The sequence below is a fragment of the Gadus macrocephalus genome, chromosome 10 (genome assembly GCF_031168955.1).
Source record: "Gadus macrocephalus chromosome 10, ASM3116895v1".
Classification (NCBI taxonomy): Eukaryota; Metazoa; Chordata; class Actinopteri; order Gadiformes; family Gadidae; genus Gadus; species Gadus macrocephalus.
The window spans coordinates 23,689,779-23,705,211 of NC_082391.1; the positions used below are offsets into that span (position 1 = coordinate 23,689,779).

At 47.7% G+C, this 15,433-nt stretch overlaps 1 protein-coding gene across 1 annotated transcript; it reads left to right on the plus strand.

Annotated features, from left to right (window-relative positions):
• The first annotated feature begins 4,640 nt into the window (after positions 1-4,640).
• LOC132466255 (mucin-2-like) lies at positions 4,641-14,681 on the plus strand. Its single transcript, XM_060063351.1, has 15 exons — positions 4,641-4,902; positions 5,279-5,331; positions 5,436-5,530; positions 6,153-6,250; positions 6,558-6,686; positions 6,863-7,882; positions 9,773-10,738; positions 11,200-11,433; positions 11,511-11,597; positions 11,713-11,871; positions 12,010-12,109; positions 12,517-12,677; positions 12,786-12,927; positions 13,410-14,501; positions 14,588-14,681. Exons 1-15 carry the CDS (start codon positions 4,792-4,794, stop codon positions 14,632-14,634), a joined length of 4,494 nt encoding a protein of 1,497 aa, XP_059919334.1. The 5' UTR covers positions 4,641-4,791; the 3' UTR covers positions 14,635-14,681.
• The last annotated feature ends 752 nt before the right edge of the window (positions 14,682-15,433 follow it).

Here is a 15,433-nt window from a genome sequence, read left to right on the forward strand (position 1 = left end):
GGAAAGAAATCAACCTCTTACAACACGAACACGTGGGAATTGTCCAATTAATTAATTAATCGTTAGGAACCATAAATAATGAGGGCTCAAACCCTTGTCTTATCAAGACGGGCCAACAGCAGTAGGCTACTTCAACATGCATGTTGCCCTCTACAGGTGAATACTATGTATGGGGTCAGAACAGTCTCATTAATAATGAATGCACAGAGAGCGATTCACAAATGTATTTTGTGATTTATACATAAATTACTCTCTTAACACAAATACATTTCAATGCACACACAAATGGTTATCGGTATAAATGTCAAATAAATCCATTCACAAATGCATATTTTTCAACAAGGAACTTTCTCTAGCCAATCAGATTCCTCCCTCATTTTCAGCCAATCACATGACTGCAGTTCCGACCTCTGAGTCCAGCCTCCGAGCCTCCCGGTTCCCTCTGTCAAATGTCTATGGGAAATAAAAGAACATGGGTTTTTTGAATGATCGTACATAACATCTCTAGGTGGCGAAGAAGTAAAAGCTGCGTCACGTTTACCTAGAGACTTTTTCCATCTAGTTTCGACTGGGTTTTGGGTTTGTCGGTGCCCTTAAAGTAGTAAACGGCACATACGGGCTGTTTCCCAATGTCAAGGAAGCATGCTCAACGGCCGCCCTTTTAAGGACGCTACGTCATAGAACGCCGACAAGCACTGTTCCAATGTTGAGGACACTCGAAAGCCGCGCCATTTTTGCGTCCTTTGTTTTTGAGAATTCCGAGATTTTTCAAGGATGCATCGCTGCATCCTAGACGAGCCAAAACTACCCACAATCCTCTGCGTTCACTGGGCGGGTTCTTGAAAATGGCAGAGCAGTACACGTTCAAACGAAGTGAAGTTATATTAGTTTTCAGAAATAGTTTGTGCCGTATTGCTTTTTATAGATTCATCATGTTAATGCAAATAATCAAGCCTAAAGACCTGTGCCACTTTTCAAACGTTTTTGCAACTTAATGATACGTTGCTATATTTTGCATGGACGTAGCTGGTGTTAAACACCACTGTCACCAATGTCAATTTACTCGCTCACAAAATTACATTATTTATGTATACCTATTTATGTTTGTGTTGAATCGTTTTTTTTAGGGTCAGCCCAGCAAACGGAGGCTTTTGTGCGCCTTAGGGTGGCGCACAAACATTTGTTTACCGGTGGAAGGGATAGTGCCACTATCCAATGTTGTAAAATTAATGCACAACCGATCATTTGCAATGTTTGTCATTTTTATTGAACGTATTTAATTGTATTTGATATGCTATACTTATGTGTTCAAAGCACTGTTAGATTGTAGGCATATATGAATGAATGAATCAGATCAGTTAAATAATATATCCAAATAAATACACGTTTATCATCTCTTTCTTTTTCCCCCTGCATAATAGTAATCAACCGTACTGTAAATGTGATGCATGAATTAAGTTCTCAGACAATTTCACTTAGTTTTATAAAAAATTGAATGGATTTTCCTTTTAATAAAGACAATTCGATCAACCACAACAAAGCTTTTGTGACTTCCCCAAAGAGGCTCCATGCGAAGGAGACATGACCACATTCATAACAGACAAAAGTCAAATAAATATCGATCAGCTTGATTGCTGCCATGTTTTATTCATAAGCGCACATGTGTTTACAACATGGACATATTAAAGGATGGACCACAGACCGAAAATGGCCGCCCATTCATTCCTATGGAAACTGCTCAGTGGCGCAGGGCATCATACAGGAGCGATTTGCTTCCGCGTTATGTGGCCAAGACACGTGACCTAGTCCGTGACGTACCGGATGCAGAAATATAGAACTGATACCGTAATGCACCGCTTCTTTGTCTTTGGATCTTTTGAATAAATGGATCAATACATGATGAATCACAATGATCGCAAGCAGAGGACCGTGAGAGTTATTGAGCAGCAGATGAACCAGTCCAAAAAACGGAGCACTGAACTAGGCCCTCTCGGATGCCATTTGCTTCACTACGACTCCTTTCAGCTGCACACCCCTCTTCCCCAGCGAGATAACGGCTAATAAAACGCTTGAGGTGGCGTTAAAGGCACCCAGTGCAACTTTATGTAAACATTCAATGAAAAATAAACATTCAATTTCTAGTCTTTTTTACACGTAGTAAGTTTCAATAACTCCATACCATTACATATCGACATTCAAGGAGCAAAGATGAGACGTCGTTGTGTGGTGAGAACTGATAGAAAATCGTAAACAACAACAATCGCCGGTGGGGAGAAGCCATTTTTCCATTGACTGGAAGCCTGCTTTATTTATTGTAGGTTACAAAAAAGAAAGAAAATGGCGGCATTGTTGTTGTTATCGATTTTGTATCAGTTCTCACCACACAACGACGTCTCATCTTTGCTGCTTAAATGTCGGTATGTAATGGTATGGAGTTATTGAAACTTACTACGTGTAAAAAAGACTAGAAATTGAATGTTTATTTTTAAGCCTCGAAAGTTGCACTGGGTGCCTTTAAGGAAAGAAAAAACGTACATTTTTTTAGGACATGGCATGAAGGTAATTATGAGCCTTTGATTGATATCCAGAATTTTTTTGCGGAGACACAATCCTGTTCCCCACTTGTATTGGAGTGTGGACGGCGATATCTACTTCTGGGCCACATGAAATGACGGACCCCCGTCCACAGCCAGCTTAAACAGCTGCAATACCAGGCTTGGCCTCTGAGCACTGGTGGATTGCGGAAGTATGCGCCTATCCTGGGGGCCTGGTTTACAAGCGGACACGCAGTATTAAAAAGCGGAAGCGGAAGCGCTTCCACACTACCAAGTCGTTCCCAAAGTCCGACGTTACAAACGCTAGGAAGCACTCGATCTAGCACTCTAGTCTCATCTCCATAGGACGCGACTAGCAAGGACGCGTCCTAGCAAGGCTGCAGCTGTCACGTTAAAATTGTACCGGGGGCGAAAATTGTACCGGCCTACGTCATCGTTTTTTTACATCCTGACAACCTGCCCGGAAACAGACGACGCGATGCAGAAAACATGTTTCCAAACGACGAAATAACATAATACAGATAGCGGATCGCTATCTGTATTATGATAGATAGCGATAACACTTGTTTTTACTTTATATTTGTATTGTATTTAATTGTTTAATCGAAACAATAAAGAAATTTGCCCGCGAGACGGGCGATCGCGTCAAATGACGCGTCAAATCACGTAGGAAGGTTCTTGAACATTCTAGACTATGAAACCTGCTTAAAACACTCAGTTTACTAGCTAAATTTGATTAAACAATTCAATACAATACAAATATAAAGTAAAAACAAGTGTTATCTAGCGATCCGTTATCTGTATTATGTTTCAAGAACCCTCCTACGTCATTTGACGCGATCGCCCGTTTCGCGGGCAAAACATTTGTCATTTGACGCGATCGCCCGTTTCGCGGGCAATTTTTTTTATGGTTTCGATTAAACAATTAAATACAATACAAATATAAAGTAAAAACAAGTGTTATCGCTATCTATCATAATACAGATAGCGATCCGCTATCTGTATTATGTTATTTCGTCGTTTGGAAACATGTTTTCTGCATCGCGTCGTCTGTTGCCGGGCAGGTTGTCAGGATGTAAACAAACGATGACGTAGGCCGGTACAATTTTCGCCCCCGGTACAATTTTAACGTGACACAGCCTTCACTTTGGGAAACAGCCACAATGTAAACAACCAGTCGCTGCAGTCATTTGATTGGCTGAAAACGAGGGAGGCATCTGATTGGCTACAGAGAGTTCCTTGTTGAAAGAAATGCATTTGTGAATCCAGCCACGTCAGGAGAGTCTCAGAAATCCACATATAAATACAGTCCAGTTCACACACAAATGCAAACAAGTTCACAGATGAAAAGCGTCTTGTAAATTCAAGTTTAACAGTTTGTATATATATGTAACAACATCCAAATACATTTAGCTGAAAATTGCAAATATTATTATAATTCATATATTTATGGATTTATATTACATTTATTTAAAACAAGGTACATTTGTTTGTGGATCAGAAATGTGTTTGTGAAACTTATTTTTCTTTATGGATACATTTTACATATATACATACCGATCCATTTGTGTGTGCATTGAAATGTATTTGTGAGAGGAGAGTAATTTATATATAAATCACAAAATACATTTGTGAATCCTTCTCTGTGCATTCATTATTAATGAGCTGTTCTGACCCCACAATGTGCAGACAAGCTGCACACATTAACACAACCCCGTGAATTTTGTTCCGAAAGATAATGTGAAAATCATTTTACAAGACGTAAGTAAAAATATTTATGGTTTTGTGGATCGTAAAATATTCTTGTGCATATCATTTTACAAAGCAGATATAAAAAATATTTGTAGTCTTCGGTGCACTCTGTGACCGCATCATGTTGGCTACTACTCACTTCCTTTTACATGCACTTCTCCATCTTCATGTGTGTGTACGCATCCAATTTTAACAAAACTTTGAACTTCACACATCGTTATATCTATGATTCAATACAAAAAGACACAAGTACAATGATAAAAACGTCCATAGCGCGCTCGTTGTTTCAGGACTACACGTCCCATGATGCATCTCTGCACCAAAGCGGAAGAACAGTCGTAGTTCAAAGGCCGGACCGACCCGCCTCAAACACGCGTGTGCGCTGTCGGATGAGTGTGTGTGTAGCGTGGGTACTTCTTCGAGTTTGTTTTAGTTTTGTTCCGTATTTATATGATCTGTCGCATTGTCTCGTCTTGTTTTAAAGATGTCCGCGGACGCGTCGAAGCGCGGCCACTTGATCCTCCTGATCTGTCGTCATTTAAAGGAGAGCGGGTTGCTGGATGCAGCTGAGGAGCTGAGGAAGCATGCACCTCAGGTCTGCACACATAGACACAATCAGACAGACACTATTATGAAACACAAACGCACACGCACAGCTTCACTACACACGCACACCTTCACTACACACACCTTCCCTAAACACACACACACACACCTTCACTACACACGCACACACCTTCTCTAAACGCACACACACACACACACAACTTCACTACAAACACACACCTACACTACCACACACACTTTCACTACACACTCACAACTCACCACGCACACACACAACTACACACACACACACACAACTTCACCACACCACATAGACCCCTTCACTACGCACACACACCCCTTCACTACACACACACACACACACACACACACACTTACCTAAGCTGTTCTTCTTTGCATTACAGGTGGAATCGGGCACCTCTGCGTCCTTGATGGACATTTATACTTCATGGTTGGAGTGAGTACCCCCCTCCGACCCATGGTATTGCAAACCCGTTTCTAACATTAACCCTTTAGAACAGTGAAAGTAACAGGCTGGCTTCGTGTTTCATTGGCTAATAGAAAGTCCAATGGGTTGACCAAGAGGAGACGGAAAGCAGACCCAAAGAGCAGCAGTGAGACCTCGGACGACGAGGATGGAGTGACCCTCGCTAAAGGTAGGGGCCCCTCGCTGAAGGTAGGGGCCACTCTAAGGGTAGGGGCCACTCTAAGGGTAGGGGCCACTCTAAGGGTAGGGGCCACTCTAAAGGTAGGGGCCACTCTCTATAGGTAGGGGGCCCCTCGCTGAAGGTAGGGGCCACTCTAAAGGTAGGGGCCACTCTCTAAAGGTAGGGGGCCCCTCGCTGAAGGTAGGGGCCCCTCGCTGATGGTAGGGGCCACTCGCTGATGGTAGGGGCCACTCGCTAAAGGTAGGGGCCCACTCCCTAAAGGTAGGGGCCCACTCTCTAAAGGTAGGGGGCCACTCTCTAAAGGTAGGGGCCACTCTAAAGGTAGGGGCCACTCTCTAAAAGTAGGGGCCATTCTCTAAAGGTAGGGTCCACTCTCTAAAGGTAGGGTCCACTCTCTAAAGATAGGGGGCCACTCTCTAAAGGTAGGGGGCCACTCTCTAAAGGTAGGGGGCCACTCTAAAGGTAGGGGGCCACTCTAAAGGTAGGGGGGGCCCTCTCTAAAGGTAGGGTTTTGACATGATTAACAGTATGTGCTGTCAGTTGAATATTGCTAATTCTGCAGTGTAGCACTTCAGTAGTCAAACTATTTGTTACAAACCGTTTTCTGAAGGTGGGATCAAGCCTGGAAGATGGGAAACAGGAGCTGGTGATTATGAGGAGGAGGAGGAGGACGACAGTGAACTGTTCAGCCAGAGCCTACTTCCACAGGTAAGGCCCGGTTAGAGCCTACAGTGCAGACACTCAGTCAAGCATAAACACAAGTCTCTCTGAATTTGTTTTGGTTATTTGTGTTTGCTATTTGATTCTACAGTTACAATGATTACAATGATAGAATAGTAACGCAGAAACCAGCTGTATTTATAAACGCTTGACACTGAAAAAAATGAAAAACACTGACTACAAATTAATGAATGTTGTAATCAAATGATCTCCCAAGTTTTTGATATCGACATCGGATGAGAAAGAAGAAGGCCATCCCTGAATATTTCTGCTGCATCTTTAATCTCACCCACAGACACCGAAAAAATTATCGAATCAAACTCTGGTGAAGACTCGTGGGAGTGCAGTTAAAACTACAGTTCCCAGCAAGCCACAGAGTGGCAGCAGTGATACGGATTCAGAGAGCGACGAGGGAACTACAGGGGTGAGGTGTTGTGGAACATCATGCTCAGTTTAATGATGGCTTTTCCAATTCATGACAGCGATGACCAACAACAACAACAACAACAACAATTTCCCCCCGGGGATCAATAAAGTATTTCTGATTCTGATCTAATCGTTCATTCCTCACAGATTTTCTTCCAACGTTTGAAAAAACAGAGAGCAAAGCCCCCAGCGAGACCGACCACCCCGACCCAGGCTGTCAAACCCCCAGTGAAGGCAGCGGCTGGTCCTACCAAGTCCAAACCCCCGGCCTCGTCCAGCAGTGAGTCTAGTGATGAAGATGGAGCCGCTGATCCACCGCAGGAGGCCTCCACCACCACCACCAGCCCGGCTGCTCCAGGCACACCGGCGCCCAAGACTAAAGCGGGCGGAGCCGCTTCTTCAGCCATGACCCCCGCCGCCAGGACCCCCGCCGCCAGGACCCCCGCCGCCAGGACCCCCGCCGCCAGGACCCCCGCCGCCAAGACCCCCGCTGCCAGGACCCCCGCTGCCAGGACCCCCGCTGGAGGCCCCAGGAAGGCAGACAGCGACAGCAGCGAGTCGTCTTCAGACAGCGACGAGGGATCGCTGCCTGGGAACCAACAGGCGGCCACGCCGACAGCCAATAGGAAGGCTTCTCCTGCTGCCGCCAGAGCGGCCCAGGCCGCCGAGAGCTCTAGTGAGACGGAGTCCTCGGGGACTGACGATGAGGCCCCTCCCACCACACCTAAGACGCCCCTCAGAGCGGCCTCTACACCCTCCAAGACCCCCCCTCCTGCGGCCCCGGGCCCCACTAGGGCCACGCCCTCTGCTGGGTCCACCACTGAGTCCAGTGAGGAAAGTGATGATGGGGCCGCCCCCAAAAAACCTCCCGCCACCACGACCGCCCCGGCCGCTCGGGTCACTGCTGCACCCAAGACTAAAGCGGTCGGCGCCGCTCCTTCAGCCAAGAAGACCCCGGAGGCCGCCACCGCCAGAGCAGCCCAGGCCGCAGAGAGCTCCAGTGAGACCGAGTCCTCGGACAGCGAGGATGAGGCCCCTCCCACCAACCCTGTGAAGACGCCCCTTAGAGCGGCCTCGACACCCTCCCAGACCGCCGCCCCTGGGGGGCCGGGGTCAGTGTCTGCGGCCGTCCCCAAGAGGCCGGACAGCGTCAGCAGCGACATGACTTCAGAGAGCGACCAGGAGACCCCAGCGGTGAGTCCATCTCGATTAGGGATCGACCGATATGGACCGTTTTAGGGCCATTACCGTTTTTTTTTTTCCATCAGCCTAAAGGTCCATTCAAACCCTACGGTAAATACGGATACGGACCGTTTCGTCCGGTCCCGGAGGTGTTTCGTCCGTCAATGTTCCGTCGCCTCTGAGCTTACGAATCCGGAGTGCTCCGGGAGAAACGGAGCAATACCACCGGAAATCGAGGCGGCAGTATAGAGTCAAAAGTCAGACCATTCGCGAAAATAGAGAGTAGTATAATATCTGATATATATTGGTTTTATACTTATATTATACTTTGGCAATGAGTTGTAACTGGTAATTTAATAACATTTTGAGGAGATAATCTGCTGGTTGGTGAGGGGTGTCACATGTCACCGCCGCCTAGGCCTACACTTTTTGCAATTTTTTTTGCATTTTTTTTTTCAGATTTCGGATGACACAAAGCAACATCATCTCTACAGATATCATGTTTGCGATTGTCGATGCCGTTAATTTGTGAAACGACAGTCACTTCCCTCTAGAGGATTTATTGCGTAACATCCATAACAAAGCTGAAACCGGACGGAGGTATGAAGGGTACTTCCGGCGGCAACGTTTGGGGCGGACGGACGAATTTCGTCCGGATCCGGAGGTATGAATCAGCCTTTAGTCGATGTTCGATACGCTGATACCGATTTTCTTGAGCCGATATTTTGAGGCGATACTACCCTGGAAATCCAGAATTCTCGCGAGAGCAGAATTAGAATTTGCTCAGCGAGTCACTTTGGGAACGAGCTATATACTCACTCCCCGATTCCCCGGGCCCAGAACACATTAACCAATCACATCGGTGTATCTGATATAGGCTGGCCAAAAGCTTTGCTGTTTTACCGACTGAATACGGCAAGAGTCTTATCTATTGGTTAGCTCCACTGGTCTGGATACGTCACGCCTTGCATTCTTCTGATTGCTCGTAGTGTTATCCAATGTGTGTTATCCGGTGATATCTTCAAATGCATGCTTGGTGCCGCCCCTCGAGTTGGGCCATTTTCGTTACTCGTTGCCAGACCCTACAGCTTTCTAGATGTGGGTCTGGATTTCCAGGCTGAGCCGATACTGCTTTTGCTCCTTCAATTTACATCATGAAAATTACCCAATGATGATAACAAATGTTACAAGTCTCAATTAAAAAAAAGGAAAAATTATTGAACTGTCTGTAAATCATGCCAGGCCCAAAAAAAAATGGAACTGCGAAAAGCAATAATAATCGGCCAATGACGATACATGAAAAAACTAGTGCTGTCAGTTTAATGCGTTATTAACGTCGTTAACGCAAAGCAATTTTAACGGCGTTGATTTTTATATTGCGCGATTAACGCTCTTTTGGCTTGGCAAACGTTTTAGTTTTTTCACCTGCTGTTTAGCAACAACTAGTCACGTTAGGAAAAACTACAGCACCATACTTGATCTAGCTACGCCGGCAACAAGCACGCGTTCGTGCGCACGCGCGGTTATTTAATAGCCGCGTGCGCGCGCGCGGTTATTTAATAGCCTGGTCTATAGGCCTACGTACGGTAGGAATATTCATACTGGTTTAAAAAATAAATGTTAAAGTATTTCCCATCTTTGCTGAGCAAGAGTTTTGTTCGAAAGTTCAGTAATTGAAACAAATAAAAGCCTGTGCTATTGAAGTTTTACGGTAGGCCTACCACTGTCATGTACCTACCCGATGTCAAGTGGACCGGGTTGAAAACTGAGATCTTTGAGCTCGACATGTTAACATGACTACTGGCCAAAAAAGTCTGATTGTTTTCATTCACTTTAAATGTAGTAGTACATGTATTCATTCTAATTGGTATTCGTTCTGCTTGCTTCCAACCTGGTTCACAGCCGAAGCCAGCAGTCAAGGCGTCGGCCGCCGGCACCCCAAAGCCTGTGAAGACGGCACCTACAGACCCCTGGACACTCGCCCAGACCGCCACGCCTGCAGCCCCCGGCCCCACCGCTGAACGCCCGGCCGCTTCCAGCCCTGAGTCCAGTGAGGACAGCGGCGACGCAGTCGGCAGACAGACGCAGATCTTGGATTACTTCAAGGCCGCCAAAGAAACGCCCGCCACGCCGTCCACCCCGCTGGCCGCCGCCGCCAGAGCGGCCCAGGCCGCCGAGAGCTCTAGTGAGACGGAGTCCTCGGGGACTGACGATGAGGCCCCTCCCACCACACCTAAGACGCCCCTCAGAGCGGCCTCTACACCCTCCAAGACCCCCCCTCCTGCGGCCCCGGGCCCCACTAGGGCCACGCCCTCTGCTGGGTCCACCACTGAGTCCAGTGAGGAAAGTGATGATGGGGCCGCCCCCAAAAAACCTCCCGCCACCACGACCGCCCCGGCCGCTCGGGTCACTGCTGCACCCAAGACTAAAGCGGTCGGCGCCGCTCCTTCAGCCAAGAAGACCCCGGAGGCCGCCGCCGCGCCCGCCAAGACCCCCGCCGCCAGGACCCCCGCCGCCAGGACCCCCGCTGGAGGCCCCAGGAAGGCAGACAGCGACAGCAGCGAGTCGTCTTCAGACAGCGACGAGGGATCGCTGCCTGGGAACCAACAGGCGGCCACGCCGACAGCCAATAGGAAGGCTTCTCCTGCTGCCGCCACACCACTTGGAAAGGCTCACACACCAGCCAAGACCGCCCCCCCTGCAGCCACTGGCCCCGCCCCTCTGGGCCCCCACCCCTCTGCAGCGCCCGGCCCAGGGTCCAGCGAGGGAGGGGGGGGCGTCCCCATGACAACCATCCTGGACTTCTTCGGCCCGACCACTCCCGCTAAGACTCCAGCGGGGGGGAACAGTAGGGGGGGCTGTTATACGGTACGCATGTTGGGAGGTACTGTTAGCCCTGGAATCAGCTCGTGTTTTCAGGTCCAGGCTGCTTGCATTCCGAGGTCGATACGTATTCCGATTCTTTAAAGAAGCGTTTCTTTATATTGTATCACAATATTACGAATATCTTTTTTATTTTTTATTTTTTTTCTGGCGTTTACTTGCAATGAGAATATATGCAGAGGCATTCAAAGCTCTAGCACCAAAAAAACCCATTTTAAATTACTTCAATTGACCCGAAAAATTAAGAAAAATATGAATTGTTACCATTACCTGTCCCGCCAAGATTAAATGTACCTTTATTGTCATTAAAGATAATCGCCAGCTTTGCATGAATCTTTATATATTTATATATATATTTAAAGTATTTTCATGGCTTATATTTTGAGGACATTTTCTATGACTCATGGCTCCATGTGATCTTTGAACCCGCTCGTTGGTTCCTATAGGTTCCCCCCCCACAGCCCCCGGGCCAGGCTCCACACCCCTGCGCTGAGCCCCCGCCCGCCCGGCCCGAGGCCTCGGATAGCTCCAGCGACGAGAGCTCCAGCGACGAGAGCTCCAGCGACGAGAGCTCCAGCGACGATGCCGCGGTCCTCCGCACACCGGAGGCCATCGGCGCAGGAGGAGTGGCTGCAGAGTCCAGCGATACGGTGTCCAATAGCGAGGAGGACCACGCCCAGGTAGAACTGATCGTCCACGTATCTTACGTTTTGTATTCGACGTCCGTTCGACACCTGCTTCTGAAACCGTTCAACAGGAGCTAGGAGCAATGCTGAAGTTACTCGAGTCGAAAAGGAAATCCACCCCCAGAGCAGGCCCGCGGACCCCCAAGACCCCCGCCGCAGTGAGTCCCACACACACTGACGGTGTTTGGATGAACACACTGATCCTTTAGTAGGGCTTTACAGCTCATGGAGGGGTGTTGTTGCTGCCCACGCTGATGACGTTTGTCTTTTTAGGCGGCGCCCACTTCCAAACCCCCATCCAAAGCAAAGCCTAAACCCAACGCTAAACCCTCCGCAACTTCAAGCTCCGCCCCGAAGGCCAAGGCCGCCCCGAGGCCCAAGCGGCCCAAGAAAGACGGAGCTCTGAGCTCCAACTCGGAGGCTGGGAAGAAGGTAAAGGTTGGCGTTAGTGACCATGCTTCGTTAGTCCAGTTATCCTATTAAACCTTTGATTGTCTTTGCTATCTGCAGAGCTGTCTGTATGCCACTGTATATAGATCATTGTTTTACAAGTTTAAATGTATTCAACAGAGGTCCAGAGCGATTCCTGGCTCCACAGCTGCCTCTCCTGGCTCTAAGCCCAAAGCTAGCCTCCAAAGTACTGTCCTACAAGCCCCAGGCCCAGTGCCAGGTATGTAGCCTAGAAGGACCTAGGGCTGTTCCATTATGGGAAAAATCCTAATCACAAAACATGTTGTATTTATTCAGCAAAAAATACTTTGTAACTGAGAACTTTGAAATTAAAATAAAATAATATACATATATTTATTCACCTGTACTGCACTTTCTATAAACATTAAATAAATATAAAAAACTTGATTATGTTAATTGTGTGATTGTTTGACGCTAAAATCTAAATCGCGATCAAAATTTGATTAATTGCCCAGCCCTAGGAGGACCTGTTGCGGACCTGTGATACAAGGTGGACTGATGTGGTCTTGGAGAATAATTGTCAATTTGCTTAGAAGGTGGTCTGTTGCCCTGGCTGCTCAATCTGATTCCTACATCAAAATGAGCTCTCATTTCCCTCCATCCTAGACACGGCGAAGACCATAAAAGTTAAAGCCACCCCCGTAAAAGACAAAACCACCACCATGAAAAGCAAAGCTCCACCTGTGATAGGCAAAGCCACACCTGTGAAAAAGACACTGGTGCTGAAGAAGACACCGACGCGAAAAAAGACACCGCCAACAGAGAAGGTTTGAAAATTCAAACACAACCATTAATGTAGAAGAGAAGCCATTGAGGTATCACGGCTGATGCAGTAGTATGCTAAACAATGTCTTCTGTACCCTCCGTCGACAAAGAGGAAACTGGGTGTTCCTCAGCCCATGGAGCCAGAGGACGTTCTGTCCAGCGCCCCGCCGATTCCTGCTTGGAACAACAGTTCTGACTCTGAAGGCAGTCTCGACGTGGAGAAGTGGAAGCGGCTGGTTTTGAATCTGTCAGGTGTGTGGGTGTGGGTGTGGGTAGTTGTTGTTTTTTCTAAACAGGAGAATAACTGCTAGAATTTTTTTTGTCTAATTCACATCAGTAAAAAGTGGCACAAGCGTTTCTGTTCCAATTGGTAACGTCTAACTAACCTTAACCTGGTTATTGGTAACGTCTAACTAAACCTAACCTGATTATTGGTAATGTCTAACTAACCCTAACCCTGGTTATTGGTAACGTCTAACTAACCCTAACCTGGTTATTGGTAACGTCTAACTAAACCTAACCTGATTATTGGTAACGTCTAACTAACCCTAACCTGGTTATTGGTAACGTCTAACTAAACCTAACCTGATTATTGGTAACGTCTAACTAACCCTAACCCTGGTTATTGGTAACGTCTAACTAACCCTAACCTGGTTTTTGGTAACGTCTCTGTGGGTTGGTATAACGGTCTGAACGTTTTGAACCACCCTAACCCTAACCCTTCGTCCGCACAGTGGAAGACGAAGCCAAGATGCAGACCATGGCCGCTTTGGATGCAACCCCAGCCAAGAAGCCGCGCGTCCGGAAGCCCCGGGCCAAGGCCGGGGCCGGCCCTGCTCCGGCTGACCCCACCGGCCAGGCGGTGAAGACGAAAGCCCCGCCGCGGAAGCCGCGCGCGCCTCGGGCTAAAAACACGTTCCCCGCGGCCCAACAGACCTTCCTCTCTTTCGTACCCATTGCCACACCCGCCGGGGCGAAGAGGAAGGGAGCAGACACCGCGATGGACGGCGTCCAGGCAGAGGAACCGAAGAGGAGGAGGAAGGGCGACTCTGGGGACGGGAAGGAGGAACCGAAGAGGAGGAAGAAGAAGAGCGACTCTGGGGACGGGAAGGAGGAACCGAAGAGGAGGAAGAAGAAGAGCGACTCTGGGGACGGGAAGGAGGAACCGGAGAGGAGGAGGAAGAAGAGCGACTCTGGGGACGGGAAGGAGGAACCGGAGAGGAGGAGGAAGAAGAGCGACTCTGGGGACGGGAAGGAGGAACCGGAGAGGAGGAGGAAGAAGAAGAGCGACTCTGGGGACGGGAAGGAGGAACCGGAGAGGAGGAGGAAGAAGAAGAGCGACTCTGGGGACGGGAAGGAGGAACCGGAGAGGAGGAGGAAGAAGAAGAGCGACTCTGGGGACGGGAAGGAGGAACCGGAGAGGAGGAGGAGGAGGAGGAAGAGCGACTCTGGGGACGGGAAGGAGGAACCGGAGAGGAGGAGGAGGAAGAGCGACTCTGGGGACGGGAAGGAGGAAACGGAGAGGAGGAGGAGGAAGAGCGACTCTGGGGACGGGAAGGAGGAACCGCAGAGGAGGAGGAAGAGCGACTCTGGGGACGGGAAGGCGGCGGGGAAAGTGAGCAAGGCGGCCGATAAGAAGGCAGACGGGACCGAGGGCGGGCCACCTGCTGTGAAGAGCAAGAAAGACTCTGCTGGAGGCCTGAAGACGAGTCAGGAGGGCAAGAGAAAGAATCAGCAGGTGGCTGAGGTGCGAATCGCAGCAGAGCTCCAAGGGCTGCTCGACCCCATAGCAACAGAACCCCCCGTTCTGTCCGAGCCCAAACCCAGTGAGCAGGAGCACATTTCTCACAATAAGCACAAAAAAAAAGTGGAACGTAACATCAGTAACATCAGTATTTGTGTTTTTTAACAGAGAGCAAAAAGAAAAAGGCCAAAGATAAAGCAGCCATCTTCGTTTAGGACCTGAAGCGAACGAAGTGCCTCCCACCTCCTACAAAGTTTAAAAGGTAATCGGATGCGGTTATAGTATTGATTGAAGGAGCAATATATGGTGTAAAGAGGGTTATAAATATAAGTAAAATCTATTATGAATTATCTTGTATTATTGCGTTTCTCCTTTTATCCACAGAAAACAAGCCATGAAGTACATGCAGACTTTTTTTTATGGACGGGTCAAGACATCTGGAAATCATGGGCAGCGTGAAATACTGTAACAAGAATACATTGTATTTTTCTACTCTTTTTAATACCTTTTTTATGTTTCAGTTTTTTGTGTTTTTGTACGTATGAACCTTACATGTGCCTGGCTAAGTTTTATATTATAATGTGGATTGTGATTAAACCTTCATTGTATGTTTTGTAGGTGTGTATGCGCCACAAGATGAGTTATAAACATGTTGTTGATGTGATGCCCCTACATAGAAACCCTCATCAAGTGGTCGAGATGATCAATAGTTGGTGATTGGGTAGAAAAAAAATCATATATGCCATGTTATGTTTCATCTATAAAAAGATAACATTTATCAGGGCCAATGCTGGCCCGACGCGTTCTGTGTACTCTGCGTATAGGGAGCGGCGGGCCTGCCATTTATCCATAATCATAATTCACTCCAAAACATAATGTACTGCATTGTAGTCTGGATCCTTGGAATGCATGTTTCAATACATTCGTTTTAATATTAAAGATTAGCAGTTAATTTTAACCATATGTCTATGTATCTATGTATTGAAAATAAAATAGACATTTTATTTTAACTAA